Here is a 12861-nt window from a genome sequence, read left to right on the forward strand (position 1 = left end):
GGCTGCAGCAGCTGACCAGCACCGATTGTCCGGCACTCCCTAGTGAGATGAACCCAGTACCTCAGTTGAAAATGCAGAAATCACCAGTCTTCTGTGTCGCTTGCACTGGGAGTTGGAGACTGGAGCTGTTCCTATTCGGCCATCTTGCTCCACCCCTCGGAAATATTATTCTTATAAAAGATATATTTTGTGGTAAAACAAGAAAGAAAAACACAAGAGGTAGTAATTGTGCAGGACCTTAGAGAACACATATAGTACAGGGAAGGAGAAGAGGGAAGTGGGTACTCCAAGAGAGGCGAAGACTATAAACAGTTTTGGAAGGAGGAAAGAACACATCTGAAATATAATATGGCAAATGAAATTGATTAGCAAAGAAAAGGAAAAACATATGGAGATTCCCAGAAAATCATTTGGAAATGTTCGAGGGTTTTTCCTGTATATAATTAAGGGCCACAGAAGCTCCTAAGCAGGACATAACAAGGCTGGGTACAGTGCTGTCACCCTAGGGAGGCTAACACAGGAGGATGTCTGGAGCCCGGGAGTTTGAGACCAGCCTGGGCAACATAATGAGACCCCCATCTCTTCTTTTTAAAAAATCTTTTCAAAAGAACAAAAGGAACATGGCTTATGGAAACTTAGTTAAATGAAGATAAATTAAAACATGGCAGATTAAGTATGTTTATTTATCTCTATTCTCTCCCAAAATCTTACCAAAATGACAGGGAGAAAAAAAATATTTTAAGGTTACAAACCTATGAAGTCAAAAATTGGAAGGGAGGCAAGAACAAAAGATAGAAAGCAGAGGGAGAAGTGGTAACTGAGTAGGTTTAGCAATTCTGTTAAGTAAGCGCTTACAGAAGAGAATTCTAAATTGGTGGGAAGTTGCATCAGCAAGATGGTAGAATTGGAGTTCTCTGGCCCAACTCCCCACACCCCTAGAAATCCAGCTAGCAACTATCCACAAACAAGAATACCTTTGCCAATATCCAAGAACTCAGAAGTGAAGCTGAAACACCCCGTTGGACTGCAGAACTAAGAAAAGCCATATTCAGAGGGTAAGAGGAATTGTTTCTCTTTGACCATGTCACGTATCTCCCAAGCTACACAGTGCCACACACAGATTCCCCTAGGCCCACAGTTTCCCCCAGGCCCACAGTTTCCCCCATGGGGAAAGATAGTAAAGTTGGATATTCAACTTTTCCACCATTCTGGGACCCTTCATGGGAGGCTTAGTCCTGTCTCACCCCACAGAACACACTGGGAGTGCTGGCAGGGCTAGACCACCCGGGATCAGTTAGAAATGAAGAACGAGGCCTGGAGCACAGAGCAACCAGCAACCAGCACGTGACATTAGTGATGACTCTGCATTCTGGCAAATGGGGCACCACACCAGAGGGACTAGCCAACAGCATCACTCTGCAAGAAACATGGCCCACAGGTCTGCCAGCCTCACGTCGCTAGCCAGCTTCCCCGTCCAGCCCCAGCATTCTCCTTAAACCTTCCCCAGGCCAGAAGGCAGGTGCAGGTCCGTGTTCTCCTCTGGAGGGAGCATCTGGCCCCACTCAACCGCAGAGGTAGAGCAGTGTTCCACCCAAGCCCTGGTGCTTTCCTGAAGCCTTCCCCCTAGCAGGAGGCAAGTGTGGGTCAGCATTTACCTGCAGAGGGAGTATCTGGCCTCACACAACACCAACAGCTGAGTGGCGACTCTACCACACCTTGATGCTGTGCTTTTCTGTTTTTAAATTTTAGATTCAAGGTGTACGTGTGTAGGTTTGTTACATGGATATACTGAGTAATGGTGATATTTGGGCACCTAGTGTACCCATTACCCAAATAGTGAGCATTGTACTCAATAGGCAATTTTTAAACCCTCACTCCCCTCCCACTTTGTCCCTTTATGGAGTCCCCGCTGTCTGTTATTTCCATCTCTATGTCAGTGTGTACTTGTTGTTTAGCTCCCACTTACTTATAAGTGAGAACATGCAGTATTTGGTTTTCTGTTTCTGAGTTATTTCACTTAAGATAATGGCATCCAGCTTCATTTATGTTGCTGCACAGGACATATTTTATTCTTTTTTATGGCTGTATAGTATACCATGATGTATAAGACTACCCTGGATCTAAAGATAAGCTCAGCCAATGCATGTGTGTGGAGCATAGCCTCTGGCCCTGCCCACTCTGTACACCTCACCTAGCCTTGGATCCCAGCATGGAGCCCTGCCCAACTACAGATTCCAAACAACAATACGATAGGTATGTGGAAAAAAGTGCAGCATCTCTCATCATTAGGGAAATGCACATTCAAAGCACAGCAAGGTATCACCTCATACCTATTAGAGTGACTTTTGTCAAAATGACAAAAGATAACAAGTGTTGGTAAAGATGTGGATGAAAAGTATCCCTGGTACATTGTTGTTGGGAATATAATTTAATATAGCCATTATGGGAAATGGTATGGAAGTTTCTCAAAAAACTCAAAATGGAATTACCAGCAATCCACTACAGCTACCAGTGGGATCCAGCAATCCCACTTCTAAGTGTATATCCAAAGGAATTGAAATCAGTATGTAGAAGGGATATCTGCATTCCCGTGTTCACTGATTCACAATAGCTGAGATATGGAAGCAACCTGTGTGTCCATCAGAAGATGCATGGATAAAGAAGATGTGATATATGTACACAATGGAATACTATTCAGCCTTCTAAAAAGAAGGAAATTCTGTCACTTGCAACAACGTAGGGAAACCTGGAGGACATTACACTAAGAGAAATGAGCCAGGCACAGAAGGACAAATACTGTATGGTCTCACTTACATGAAAATGCTAAAAAAGTTTACCTCATAGAAGTAGAGAGTAGAATGATGGTTACCAGAGCCAAGGTGGGGGATGGGGGAGGGTGTGAAAAGGAGGAAGTATTAATCAAAGGGTACAAAAGTTCAGATTTACAGGAGGAATAAGTTTTCAGATTATTGTGCATCAGGGTGACTATAGTCAATAACTGTGTGTGTGTGTGTGTGTGTGTGTGTGTGTGTGTGTGTGTGTGTGTGTATAAAATAATATGGTAGGAACTCCCCAGTGTGCATTCAGCCCTTTTTTCCAGCCCTGCTCCCTAAATATGGAAACATAACATATATCCTCTTGACAAGATAAGAGAGGATTCTTCTTTGGATTAACTGATCAGACCTACTTAAAAGAACTTATATTATGAGGTGTGGGGAGAAACAGTGGGCCACAATGGAAGCAAGAGGTATCATACGCTCAGTGATAATGCTGACTCACACCTTGTCATGGCTCCTTTCTTAAATATTAGTGCACAGTGAAGGACCACCAGAAAATTACAGAAAGCCTGCAATATGATAGTCAGACACCTAACTCAATAACCAGAAAAATGGAAATCAGAAGAAACAGCACAAAGCAGGGAGCAAAAGAAAACTTCACAAAACATATACATAGTACACTTGAGCCTGTCTATAGACCCAAAAGCCCTTAAATAAAGAGGCGGCTGCATCCCCTTCAGGAAGGACCTTTATTCACCATAAAAATATATGTTGTGAATCTTTTCCCAGCCTACCTCAGAGAGACCTGTGGCCTCTAACCAGGGTAATTGCACATTGGGGAAAAGGAAATATCAGACATTTCACAGCTTACTGGCTACTGGCTCTGAACTGACACTGACTCCAGGAGATCCAAAATGTCACCGTGGGCCTCTATCAGAACATGGGCTGATGGAGGTTAGATGATCAATGGAGTTTTAACTCAGGCCTGTCTCACAGTGAATCCAGTGGTCTCCAAACCCATGCTGTGATTCTTCCTTCAGTTCTAGGATGCATACTTGGGATAATACTTAGCAGCTGACAGAATCCCCATGTTAGTTCCTGTCCTGTGAAGTGAGGATAATTATGGTGAGTAAGGCCATGTGGAAGGCACTAGCACTGCCTCTACCTTGGAAAATAGTAAATCAAAAGCAATGCTGAATTCCTGAAGGGACTGCAAAGACTAGTGCCACCATCAAGAATCTGGAAGATGCAGGGATGGTATGATTTCCATGTCCCCATTCAACTTATGTATCTGGCTGGTGCAGAAGACAGATGGATGTTGGAGAATGATAGTGGGTTGTCATAAGCTTAACCAGGTGGTAACTCCAATTGCAGCTGCTGTACCAGATGTGTTTCATTGCTTGAGCAAATTAACACATCCCTTGCTACATGCTATGCAGTTATTGATCTGGCAAATGCCTTTTTTTCCATCCCTGTCTATGAAGCCCAACAGAAACAGTTTACTTTCCATGGGCAAGGCCAGCAATACACCTTCAATGTCCTACCTCAAGGGTATATCAACTCTCTAGCCCTATGTCATAATTTAGTTTGCAGGCATCTTGGTCACCTTTCCCTTTCATAAGATATCACACTGGTCCATTATATTGATGACATTATGTTGATTGGACATAGTGAACAAGAGGTGGCAATGACCCTAGATATATTGGTAAGACATTCACAAGCTAAAGAGTGGAAAATAAATCCAACTCAAATTTGAGGCCTTCTACCTCCGTGAAATTTCTTGCATTCCAGTGGTGTGAGGCCTATCAAGATATCCCTTCTAAGGTGAAGGTTAAGTTGTTTGCATCTGGCACCTCCTATAACCAAGAAAGAGGCACAATGCCTAATGGGCCTCTTTGGATTTTGGAGGCAATATATTCCTCATTTGGGAACGTTATGCTGGGCCATTTCCCAGGTAGCCCAAAAAGCTGTGAGTTTTCAGTGGGACCCAGGATAAGAGAAGGCTCTACAATAGGTCCAGGCTGCTGTGCAAACTGCTCTGCCACTTGGGCCATTTGATCTAGCAGATAGGGATAGTATATAGAGCCTTTGGCAGGCCCTTACAGGTAAATTGAACCACACTCCCTTTGGATTTTGGAGAAAGGCCCCTTTCATCATCCTTGGATAACTACTCTCCTTTTAGGAGACAATTCTTGGGCTACTATTGGGCTTTAGCAGAGACCGAATGCTTGACCATGGGCCACCAAGTTACCATGCAACCCTAGCTGTCCATCATGAACTGGGTGTTACTTGACTCAGTGAGTCATAATGTTGGACATGCACAGCAACACAATACTCCATTATCAGATGGAAGTGGTATATACATGATTGGACCCTAACAGGCCCTCAAGGGACAAGTAAATTTTAGAGGAAGTGGCCCAAATTTGCATGGTTCCTACTGCTGCTACACTGTCTTCTCTCTCCCCATTTGCACCTATGGTCTCATGGGGCATTCCCTACAATGAGTTAACAGAGGAAAAGAAAATTTGGGCCTGGTTTACAGATGGCTTTGCATGCTATGCAGCAGCACCAAAAAGTGGACAGCTATAGGAACATAGCCCCTTTCTGGGCATCCCTGAAGGAGAATGCTAAGGGAAATTGACTCAATCTCTGGCCTGCATCACTGCCAGCTCACTACAGAGGCCTTAGGTTTTGGAGAAACCTCAGCAGCAGGCAGATCTTAGAGGCTGTGGACTTCAGATGCATCCCATCACTACATCATCTTCAGTGGCCAAGGGTTTCCAGCTTGGTGCTGTACCAACTGTGATGGTCCTGGGCTTAAGGTGCCCCCCAGTGTTTCAGTGGCTACCATGGTCATAGGTTTATGGGCCATACCAGCTGACCCACCTAGAATCTCTGGACAGGCTTACTGTTGAATTGTGTTCCCAGACAAAACTATACTGTGAAGATTGGAATAAATATCTACTACTTCAATGCACAGATATCAATGCATGACCAGAAAGATCAAAAAATTCAGGGAAATGTGGTGTCCCCAAATGGACAAACTAAAGTGCCAGTGACTGGTCCTAAAGAGATAGAGATGTATGAACTGTCTGACATATAATTCAAAATAACTGTTTTAAGGAAGCTTACTGCACTTCAAGAAAATACAGAGAAACAGTTCGACAAAATGAGGAAACAATACATGATCAGAATGATAAATTTAATAGAGATTGATTTTTTTAATCAAACAAAAATGCAAGTGCTGAAAAATAAGTGAGCAAAATGAAAAATGCAATAGAGAGCGTCAACAGCCAGTTGATCAAGGAGAAGAAAATATCTGTGAACCTGAAGACAGATTACTTGAAAATATACAGTTATGGTGGAAAAAAGAATCAAAAGAATGAAGAAAGCCAGTGGAATTTATGGAACAGCATCAAAATAGCAAATGCTTAAGTCATTGGAGTTTAAGAGGGAGTAGAGATTTGCAGTGGGGTAGAAAGTTTACTTAAAGAAATAGGAAACTTTTGAAACCTGCAGAAAATTATAATTATCCAGGTACATAAAGATTAAAGGTCATCAGTCAGATTCAATCCACATAAGACTATCCCAAGACTTATTGTAATCAAATTGTCAAAGATGAAAGACAAAGAGAGGATCCTGAAAGAAGCAAGAGAAAAGAAGCAAATAACATATGAGGGAGTTCCAATACACCTAGCTTCAGACTTCTCAGCAGAAGTCTTACAGGCAAGAAGGGAATGGGATGATACATTCATATTCAAAGTGCTGAATAAAGAAAAGTCAACCAAGAATACTGTGCTCGGCAAGCCATCCTTCAAAAATGAAGATTTTCACAGACAAACAAAATCTGAGGGAGTTTATCACCACTAGACCTGTCTTACAAGAAATACTAAAAGGAGTGCATCAAACTGAAAGAGAAGGATGCTAATGAGTAATATGAAAACATCTGAAATATGCCTAAAATAGGTCAAATTTAGAATATTCTAATACTGTAATGATGGTTTGTAACTGACTTATTGTATAAAAGTTAAAAGCCAAAATTATTAAAAATAATAATCACAATAATTGGTTAAGGTATATGCAATATAAAAAGACATAAATCATGATTGTGAGGAAGAGTAGAGTAAAATATAGAAAAATTTCAATCTAAGTTGTTATTAGCTTAAAATAACCTATTATAGCTATAAGATGTTATGTGTGAGCCTCATGGTAACCACAAAGCAAAAACCTACAATAGAGTCACAAAAATAAAATGGAAGGAATAAAATCATGCTACTAGAGGAAATCTCTTAGCCAAAAGAAAGATAGTAAAACAGGAAGAAAGGATCTATAAAGCAACTAAAAAACAATTTTAAAATGGAAGTAGAATTACATTGAATGTAAGTGGATTAAATTCTCAAAAGACATAGAGTGGCTGATTGAACTGAAAAACAAGACCCAATTACAAGCTGCCACTTCACCTGTGAGGACACACATAAACTGAAAGTAAAGGGATGGAAGAAGAAATGACCAGACATGCTATTATATACCAATCCATGGACCGCAGCCAATGGTTTGGCTGGATGATTAGGTACTTCAAAAGAATATGATTGGAAAATTGGTGACAAATATGGGGAAGAGGTATGCAGATAAACCTTTCTGAATGTGCAAAAATTGTGAAGATACTTGTATCCCATGTGAATGATCACTAAAGAGTGATGTCAGCAGATGAAGATTTAACAATTAAATGTATAGGATGACCCGTTCTGTGCATACCAGTCAGCCTGTTTCTCCAGTCACTGTTGTCATCACCCAATGCACTCATGAAAGAAAGTAGCCATGGTAGCAGAAATTGAGGTTATTCATGGGCTCAGCAACATGGACTTTCACTCACCAAGGCTGATCTGGCTATGGCCATCTCTGAGTACCCAATCTGCCAGCAGCAGATACGAACAGTGGACCCCCAGTATGACACCATTCTGTGTGGTGATTAGCCAGCTAACTGGTGGCAGGCTGACTACACTGAACCATTTCTATCATGGAAGTGCAGTGTTTTGTTCTTACTGGAATAGACACTTACTTTGGATGTGAATTTGTCTTCCTTACACACAATCCTTCTGCCATAATTATCATCCGGTGGACTTACAGAATATCTTATCCACTCTGATGGTATTTCATTTATTTTCAAAGCAAGAGAAGACAGCACTGGATCCATGCTCCTGGAATTCACTGGTTTTACCATGTTCTCCAGCTGGCATGATGGAATAGTGAAACGGTCTTTTGAAAACTCGATTACAGTGACCCCAGGTGACAATACCTTGAATGGCTAAGCAAGATTTGCCAGAAGGCTATATATGCTCTGAGTCATGCCTAATATATGGTGTTGTTTTTCCGATTGCCAACATTCTCAGCTGCAGGAGTCGGGGTGGAAATGGGAGAGGCAACACTCACTGTTACCCCTAGAGACCTATTAGCAGACTTTTGCCTCCAGTTCCTAGGACTTTATGCTCTGCTGGCCTACCACCTCACCACTTTGGGCTCCTCATGGCTCTGAGTCAGCAGGCAAAGACAGGAGATACTGTGTTTGCTGGAGTGATTTATCCAGACTACCAAGGGGAAATTGGAATACTATTCCACAATGTAGATAAGGCAGACTATGTCTGAAATACAGGAGATCCCTTATGCATCTCATAATATTACTATGCTCTGTGATTAAGGTCAATGGAAAACTGTACAAACCCATTCCAGCCAAGACTACAAATGGCCCAGACACTTTAGGAATGGAGATTTGAGTTATCCCTCAGGTAAAGAACCATGACCAGCTGAGGTTCTTACAGAAGGCAGAAGTAATACAGAATGGGTAGCAGAGGAAGTCAGCTATAAATACCAGCTTATAACCACATAACCAGTTATATAAATGCGGAATGTAATCGTCATGAGTATTTCCTCCTTATTTTGTTAAGAATATATTTGTGTGTGTGTGTATATGTATATACATATAGTTAACTTTTTACCATATAATTTAAGTTACAGAATATTGGGAGAAGAGCAAACATCACTGAAGGACTTCAACCTCCTCTTCTGGAGAAGAGAGTAGTGCATTTTCAGTTGTTGTGCAGTATTGTTGTGCCATGTTAGGTAGAATTATGACCTCATTATTGTCTTTATTTAGAGATACTTTGAGATGCATATGGGTGCCAAGTTGACAATGAATGGACTTGTAATGGTTAGTTGTATGCATCAACTTTACTGGGCTAGGGGATGCCCAGATAGCTGGTAAACATTATTTCTGGGTGTGTCTGTGAGGGTATTTCTGGAAGAGATTAGCATTTGAATTGGTAGACTTGAGTAAAGAAGATAACCCTCACCAGTGTGGTTGGGCATCATGCAGTCCATTGAGGGCTTGAATAGGACAAAAGGGCAAAAGAAGAGCAAATCCACTCTGTCTTCTTGAGTTGCAACATCCATCTTTTCCTGCACTCAGCCATTGGCTTTCCTGCTTCTCAAGCCTTCAGACTTGGACCAGGACTCACAACATTGGCATCCCAGTTTTGAGGTCTCTGGACTGAGACTGAGACTAACTCTGTTGGTTCTCCTGGTTCTCACACCTTTGGACTTGGACTGGAACTACACCACTGGCTTTACTGGGCCTCGAATCTGGTAGACAGCAAATCATGGGACTTCTCAGCTTCCATAATCATGTGAGAGGCAACCACTCGTAATAAATCTCTGTCTGTTTCTATATATCCTATTCTATTCTCTGGAGAACTCTTACCAATATGAATAGCATCTTCACAAAAATAAGAGAATATATATATTAGGATGCTATACAGTGGAAAGCCAAAAAATTCTTGAAAAGTGTATAGTCACAATTTTAAAAATTAAAATTTGAAAATAAAATGATTGATATGGAAAATCAAAAAAGAGCAGTTTGCCCTGTGCAGCCCTTTTGTGCTGAGTCCTATTTATGCCTGTAGATAACCAATTGTCCATTCAAACAAAACAGTCATACATACCTAGTTACAAAGTGACTGCATATTTGAGGTTATTATATAACCAGTGGACAATGTAGCAAAATGATATTGTGATTTAAGAAATTGCAATTGGAACCAATGTTAGAGCCAGGTGATGTGGCTTGCAAAAAGTGGAAATTACACTGAGTTTCTTTTTGACATGATTTAAGGCATAAGAGGTTTGGTGACAGTTCTACAACTGCCCTAACTTGAGGTCCCCTTCACCTGGGTCCTGCTGAGTGGGCACAATGTCATCATCACCAACCCAAGTATGTATTCATTAAGAAAATGAGTGACTCAAGACGTGTTTACTGAACATCTTTCAGCCTGCTGTCATTTGAATTGCCCAGCTGAGAAACTCTGCTTAGAAATGTTCAGTGCTTCTAAGATATGTCAGAGTGTTTGCTTTTGTATATTACTCCATGTTCCCACTTCAAAAGATAGACTCTGCCCTGTCAAATTTTAGATTGGCGAGAAAAAGGAATGATCCCAAAAACTTATAGCAGGACAACCATTTAAATAATAAAAATCAATCTATCACCTGACTTTCTCAGTGATTCTGATTACCAAAGGACTGGAGAAAATGCCCTCTCCCTAACCTATTATTCATCAGGTGTGTAAAATAAAGATCTTTTCAGATATTCAAGGTCTTAAAAAATGTATGTTTATACATTCTTTCACAGGAAGGTGCTAAGGAATGTGCTTTAGCAAAACAGAAAAGATCAAAGCATGAGATCCTGTAAATGGCAGCAAAGAGAGAGTAATGAAGGGAAACCCCAGGAAACAAGTACTGGATTATCTCTGCATTTATCACATGGAAAATATCATAAAATGCTATTTTAACTACCTACTGGAAAACTAACCAAAATTTTTAAACAAAACAAGTATTAACTCCAGGAAAAGTTATGTACATATATGCATGTAGAGAGAAGAAAACATACTCATAGAACTGGTTCAGTAGAAAGCAATATTTACACAGTAAATCTAAACAATATAAACATTCTATTCATGTAACTAAAAAGGTAATATAACTAATTTGAGAGATGGAGAGAAGATGTGTAAGTAGGCATGGTACATGAGAGATACATCTTGATCTGCCATATAAGAAGGCAATAGGGTTGGCTCTGGGTACACTGCCTAGGAGTTAGCCCTGCTTCACAACTAGCAGTAATAAAAGAGAAAAAAGAAGGTAATAGATAATGTATAAAAATTATATATTAAGAAAGAGCATGTAAGAATCTTTACTTGAGACCGGGTGCGGTGGCTCATGCCTGTAATCCCAGCACTTTGGGAGGCTGAGACGGGTGGATCACGAGGTCAAGAGATCGAGATCATCCTGGCTAACATGGTGAAACCCCATCTTTACAAAAATACAAAAAATTAGCTGGGCGTGGTGGCGGACGCCTGTAATCTCAGCTACTTGGGAGGCTGAGGCAGGAGAATGGCGTGAACCCGGGAGGCGGAGCTTGCGGTGAGCCGAGATCGCACCACTGCACTCCAGCCTGGGCGACAGAGTGAGACCTGTCTCTTATACACATCTAGATGTGTATAAGAGACAGGATAAACAGAGACGTACCATGCAGCTTTTTGCCCAGTTGTTTTATCTAAGGCTGTAAACAGCTCTAACTCAACTTCTCAGAGACCTCTTTACAGTAGAGATACACCTCCAACAACTAAAAATAAAATTAATCTTGTATGTTATTATGCAGTTCAGTCATAGTATGAGAGCTTTGTTTTACCTTGATATGGGCAAAAGACCCAAAAATTATTTTCCCCAAACAAAGTGAATAATGAGTTTTTGTTACATGCATAGAAAGTGTAATGATCGAGTCAGGGTCTTTGGGGTATCTATCTCCTTCAATATTTACTATGTCTACTTGTTGGTATCATTTCCTCTCTCCTAGTGACTTTGAAATGTTAAAAATATTGTTGCTGGCCCGGTGCGGCGGTTCACACCTGTAATCCCAGCATTTTGGGAGGCCAAGGTGGGCGGATCACAAGGTCAGGAGATCGAGACCACAGTGAAGCCCCATCTCTACTAAAAATACAAAAAATTAGCCAGTCGCAGTGGTGGGTGCCTGTAGACCCAGCTACTCGGGAGGCTGAGGCAGGAGAATGGCGTGAAGCTGGGAGGCGGAGCTTGCAGTGAGCCAAGATCGCACCACTGCACTCCAGCCTGGGCGACAGAGTGAGACTCCGTCTCAAAAAAAAAAAAAAAAAATCTTTACTTGACAATACGGAGACATATTGCAGAAGAAACAGCCGCAAGAGTCAAGATTGTTTTCCATTAGGACCAGAGTGAAGCATGACAAAAACAATGTGGCAGTGGCTGCATTTTAATACTATTTGTCTTATCCAGATTTGTATTGATAAAAATTAAAAATGTTTTCAAGATGATAAATATCAACTGTACAAGATGGATCAGACGAGGCAGAGATCATTTTACTCTCTTTTCTTTCTCTTCTTAGGACCTGGCATATTATGGTACCAATGACAAGAGATGATGCACTAAAGGAGATTAGAGGAAACCAAGTTACTTTTCAAGATTGCTTTATTGCAGATTTTCTTATTGTGTTGACTTTTCCTTTGTTGACCATACCTGAAATTCCTGGTTCTTTACCAATCTCTTCACCACGTGGTAGTCAATTAATGGTTTCCTGGGATGCTTGTGTTGTTGCATCTGTTGTTTTGGTAACTGATATGGAGACCTTTCAAACAAATGATTCATTCCGTACGTGGACCAGAATCAGAGTGCCTCCAGGCAGTCTGAGTGATGCTGAAAGACAGAGTGTGGCTGATGTGATCATATCGCGGGATGGAGTATTTTTTCTTACAAATGGTGTTCTTTACCAAAAAAGTTTTCGTGGATTTTTAAAACTGGGAAGAATTCTAAATCTTCCTGATGGTGGAATTACTGGCATTTCATCAAGAAAATGGTGTTGGGTCAAATATTTATCCAAGGTTAGTAAGAGATATTTTAGATTTAATAAATATATTTATATTTTACAAATGTATTTACCATACCATTTATTCAGGGATAAACAGAGACGTACCATGCAGCTTTTTGCCCAGTTGTTTTATCTAAGGCTGTA

At 40.9% G+C, this 12861-nt stretch overlaps 1 protein-coding gene across 1 annotated transcript in view; it reads left to right on the forward strand.

The window, feature by feature from the left end:
- LOC105540499 (chromosome unknown open reading frame, human C1orf101) overlaps positions 1–12861 on the forward strand; it is a 151551-nt gene that overhangs the window by 51545 nt on the left and 87145 nt on the right. The window contains exon 4 of the mRNA XM_011981173.1: positions 12238–12730. Coding sequence (XP_011836563.1) covers positions 12238–12730 — 493 coding nt within the window. The remainder of the gene's footprint in view (positions 1–12237; positions 12731–12861) is intronic.

This window comes from Mandrillus leucophaeus, unplaced genomic scaffold (genome assembly GCF_000951045.1).
Source record: "Mandrillus leucophaeus isolate KB7577 unplaced genomic scaffold, Mleu.le_1.0 Scaffold220, whole genome shotgun sequence".
Taxonomy (NCBI): domain Eukaryota; kingdom Metazoa; phylum Chordata; class Mammalia; order Primates; family Cercopithecidae; genus Mandrillus; species Mandrillus leucophaeus.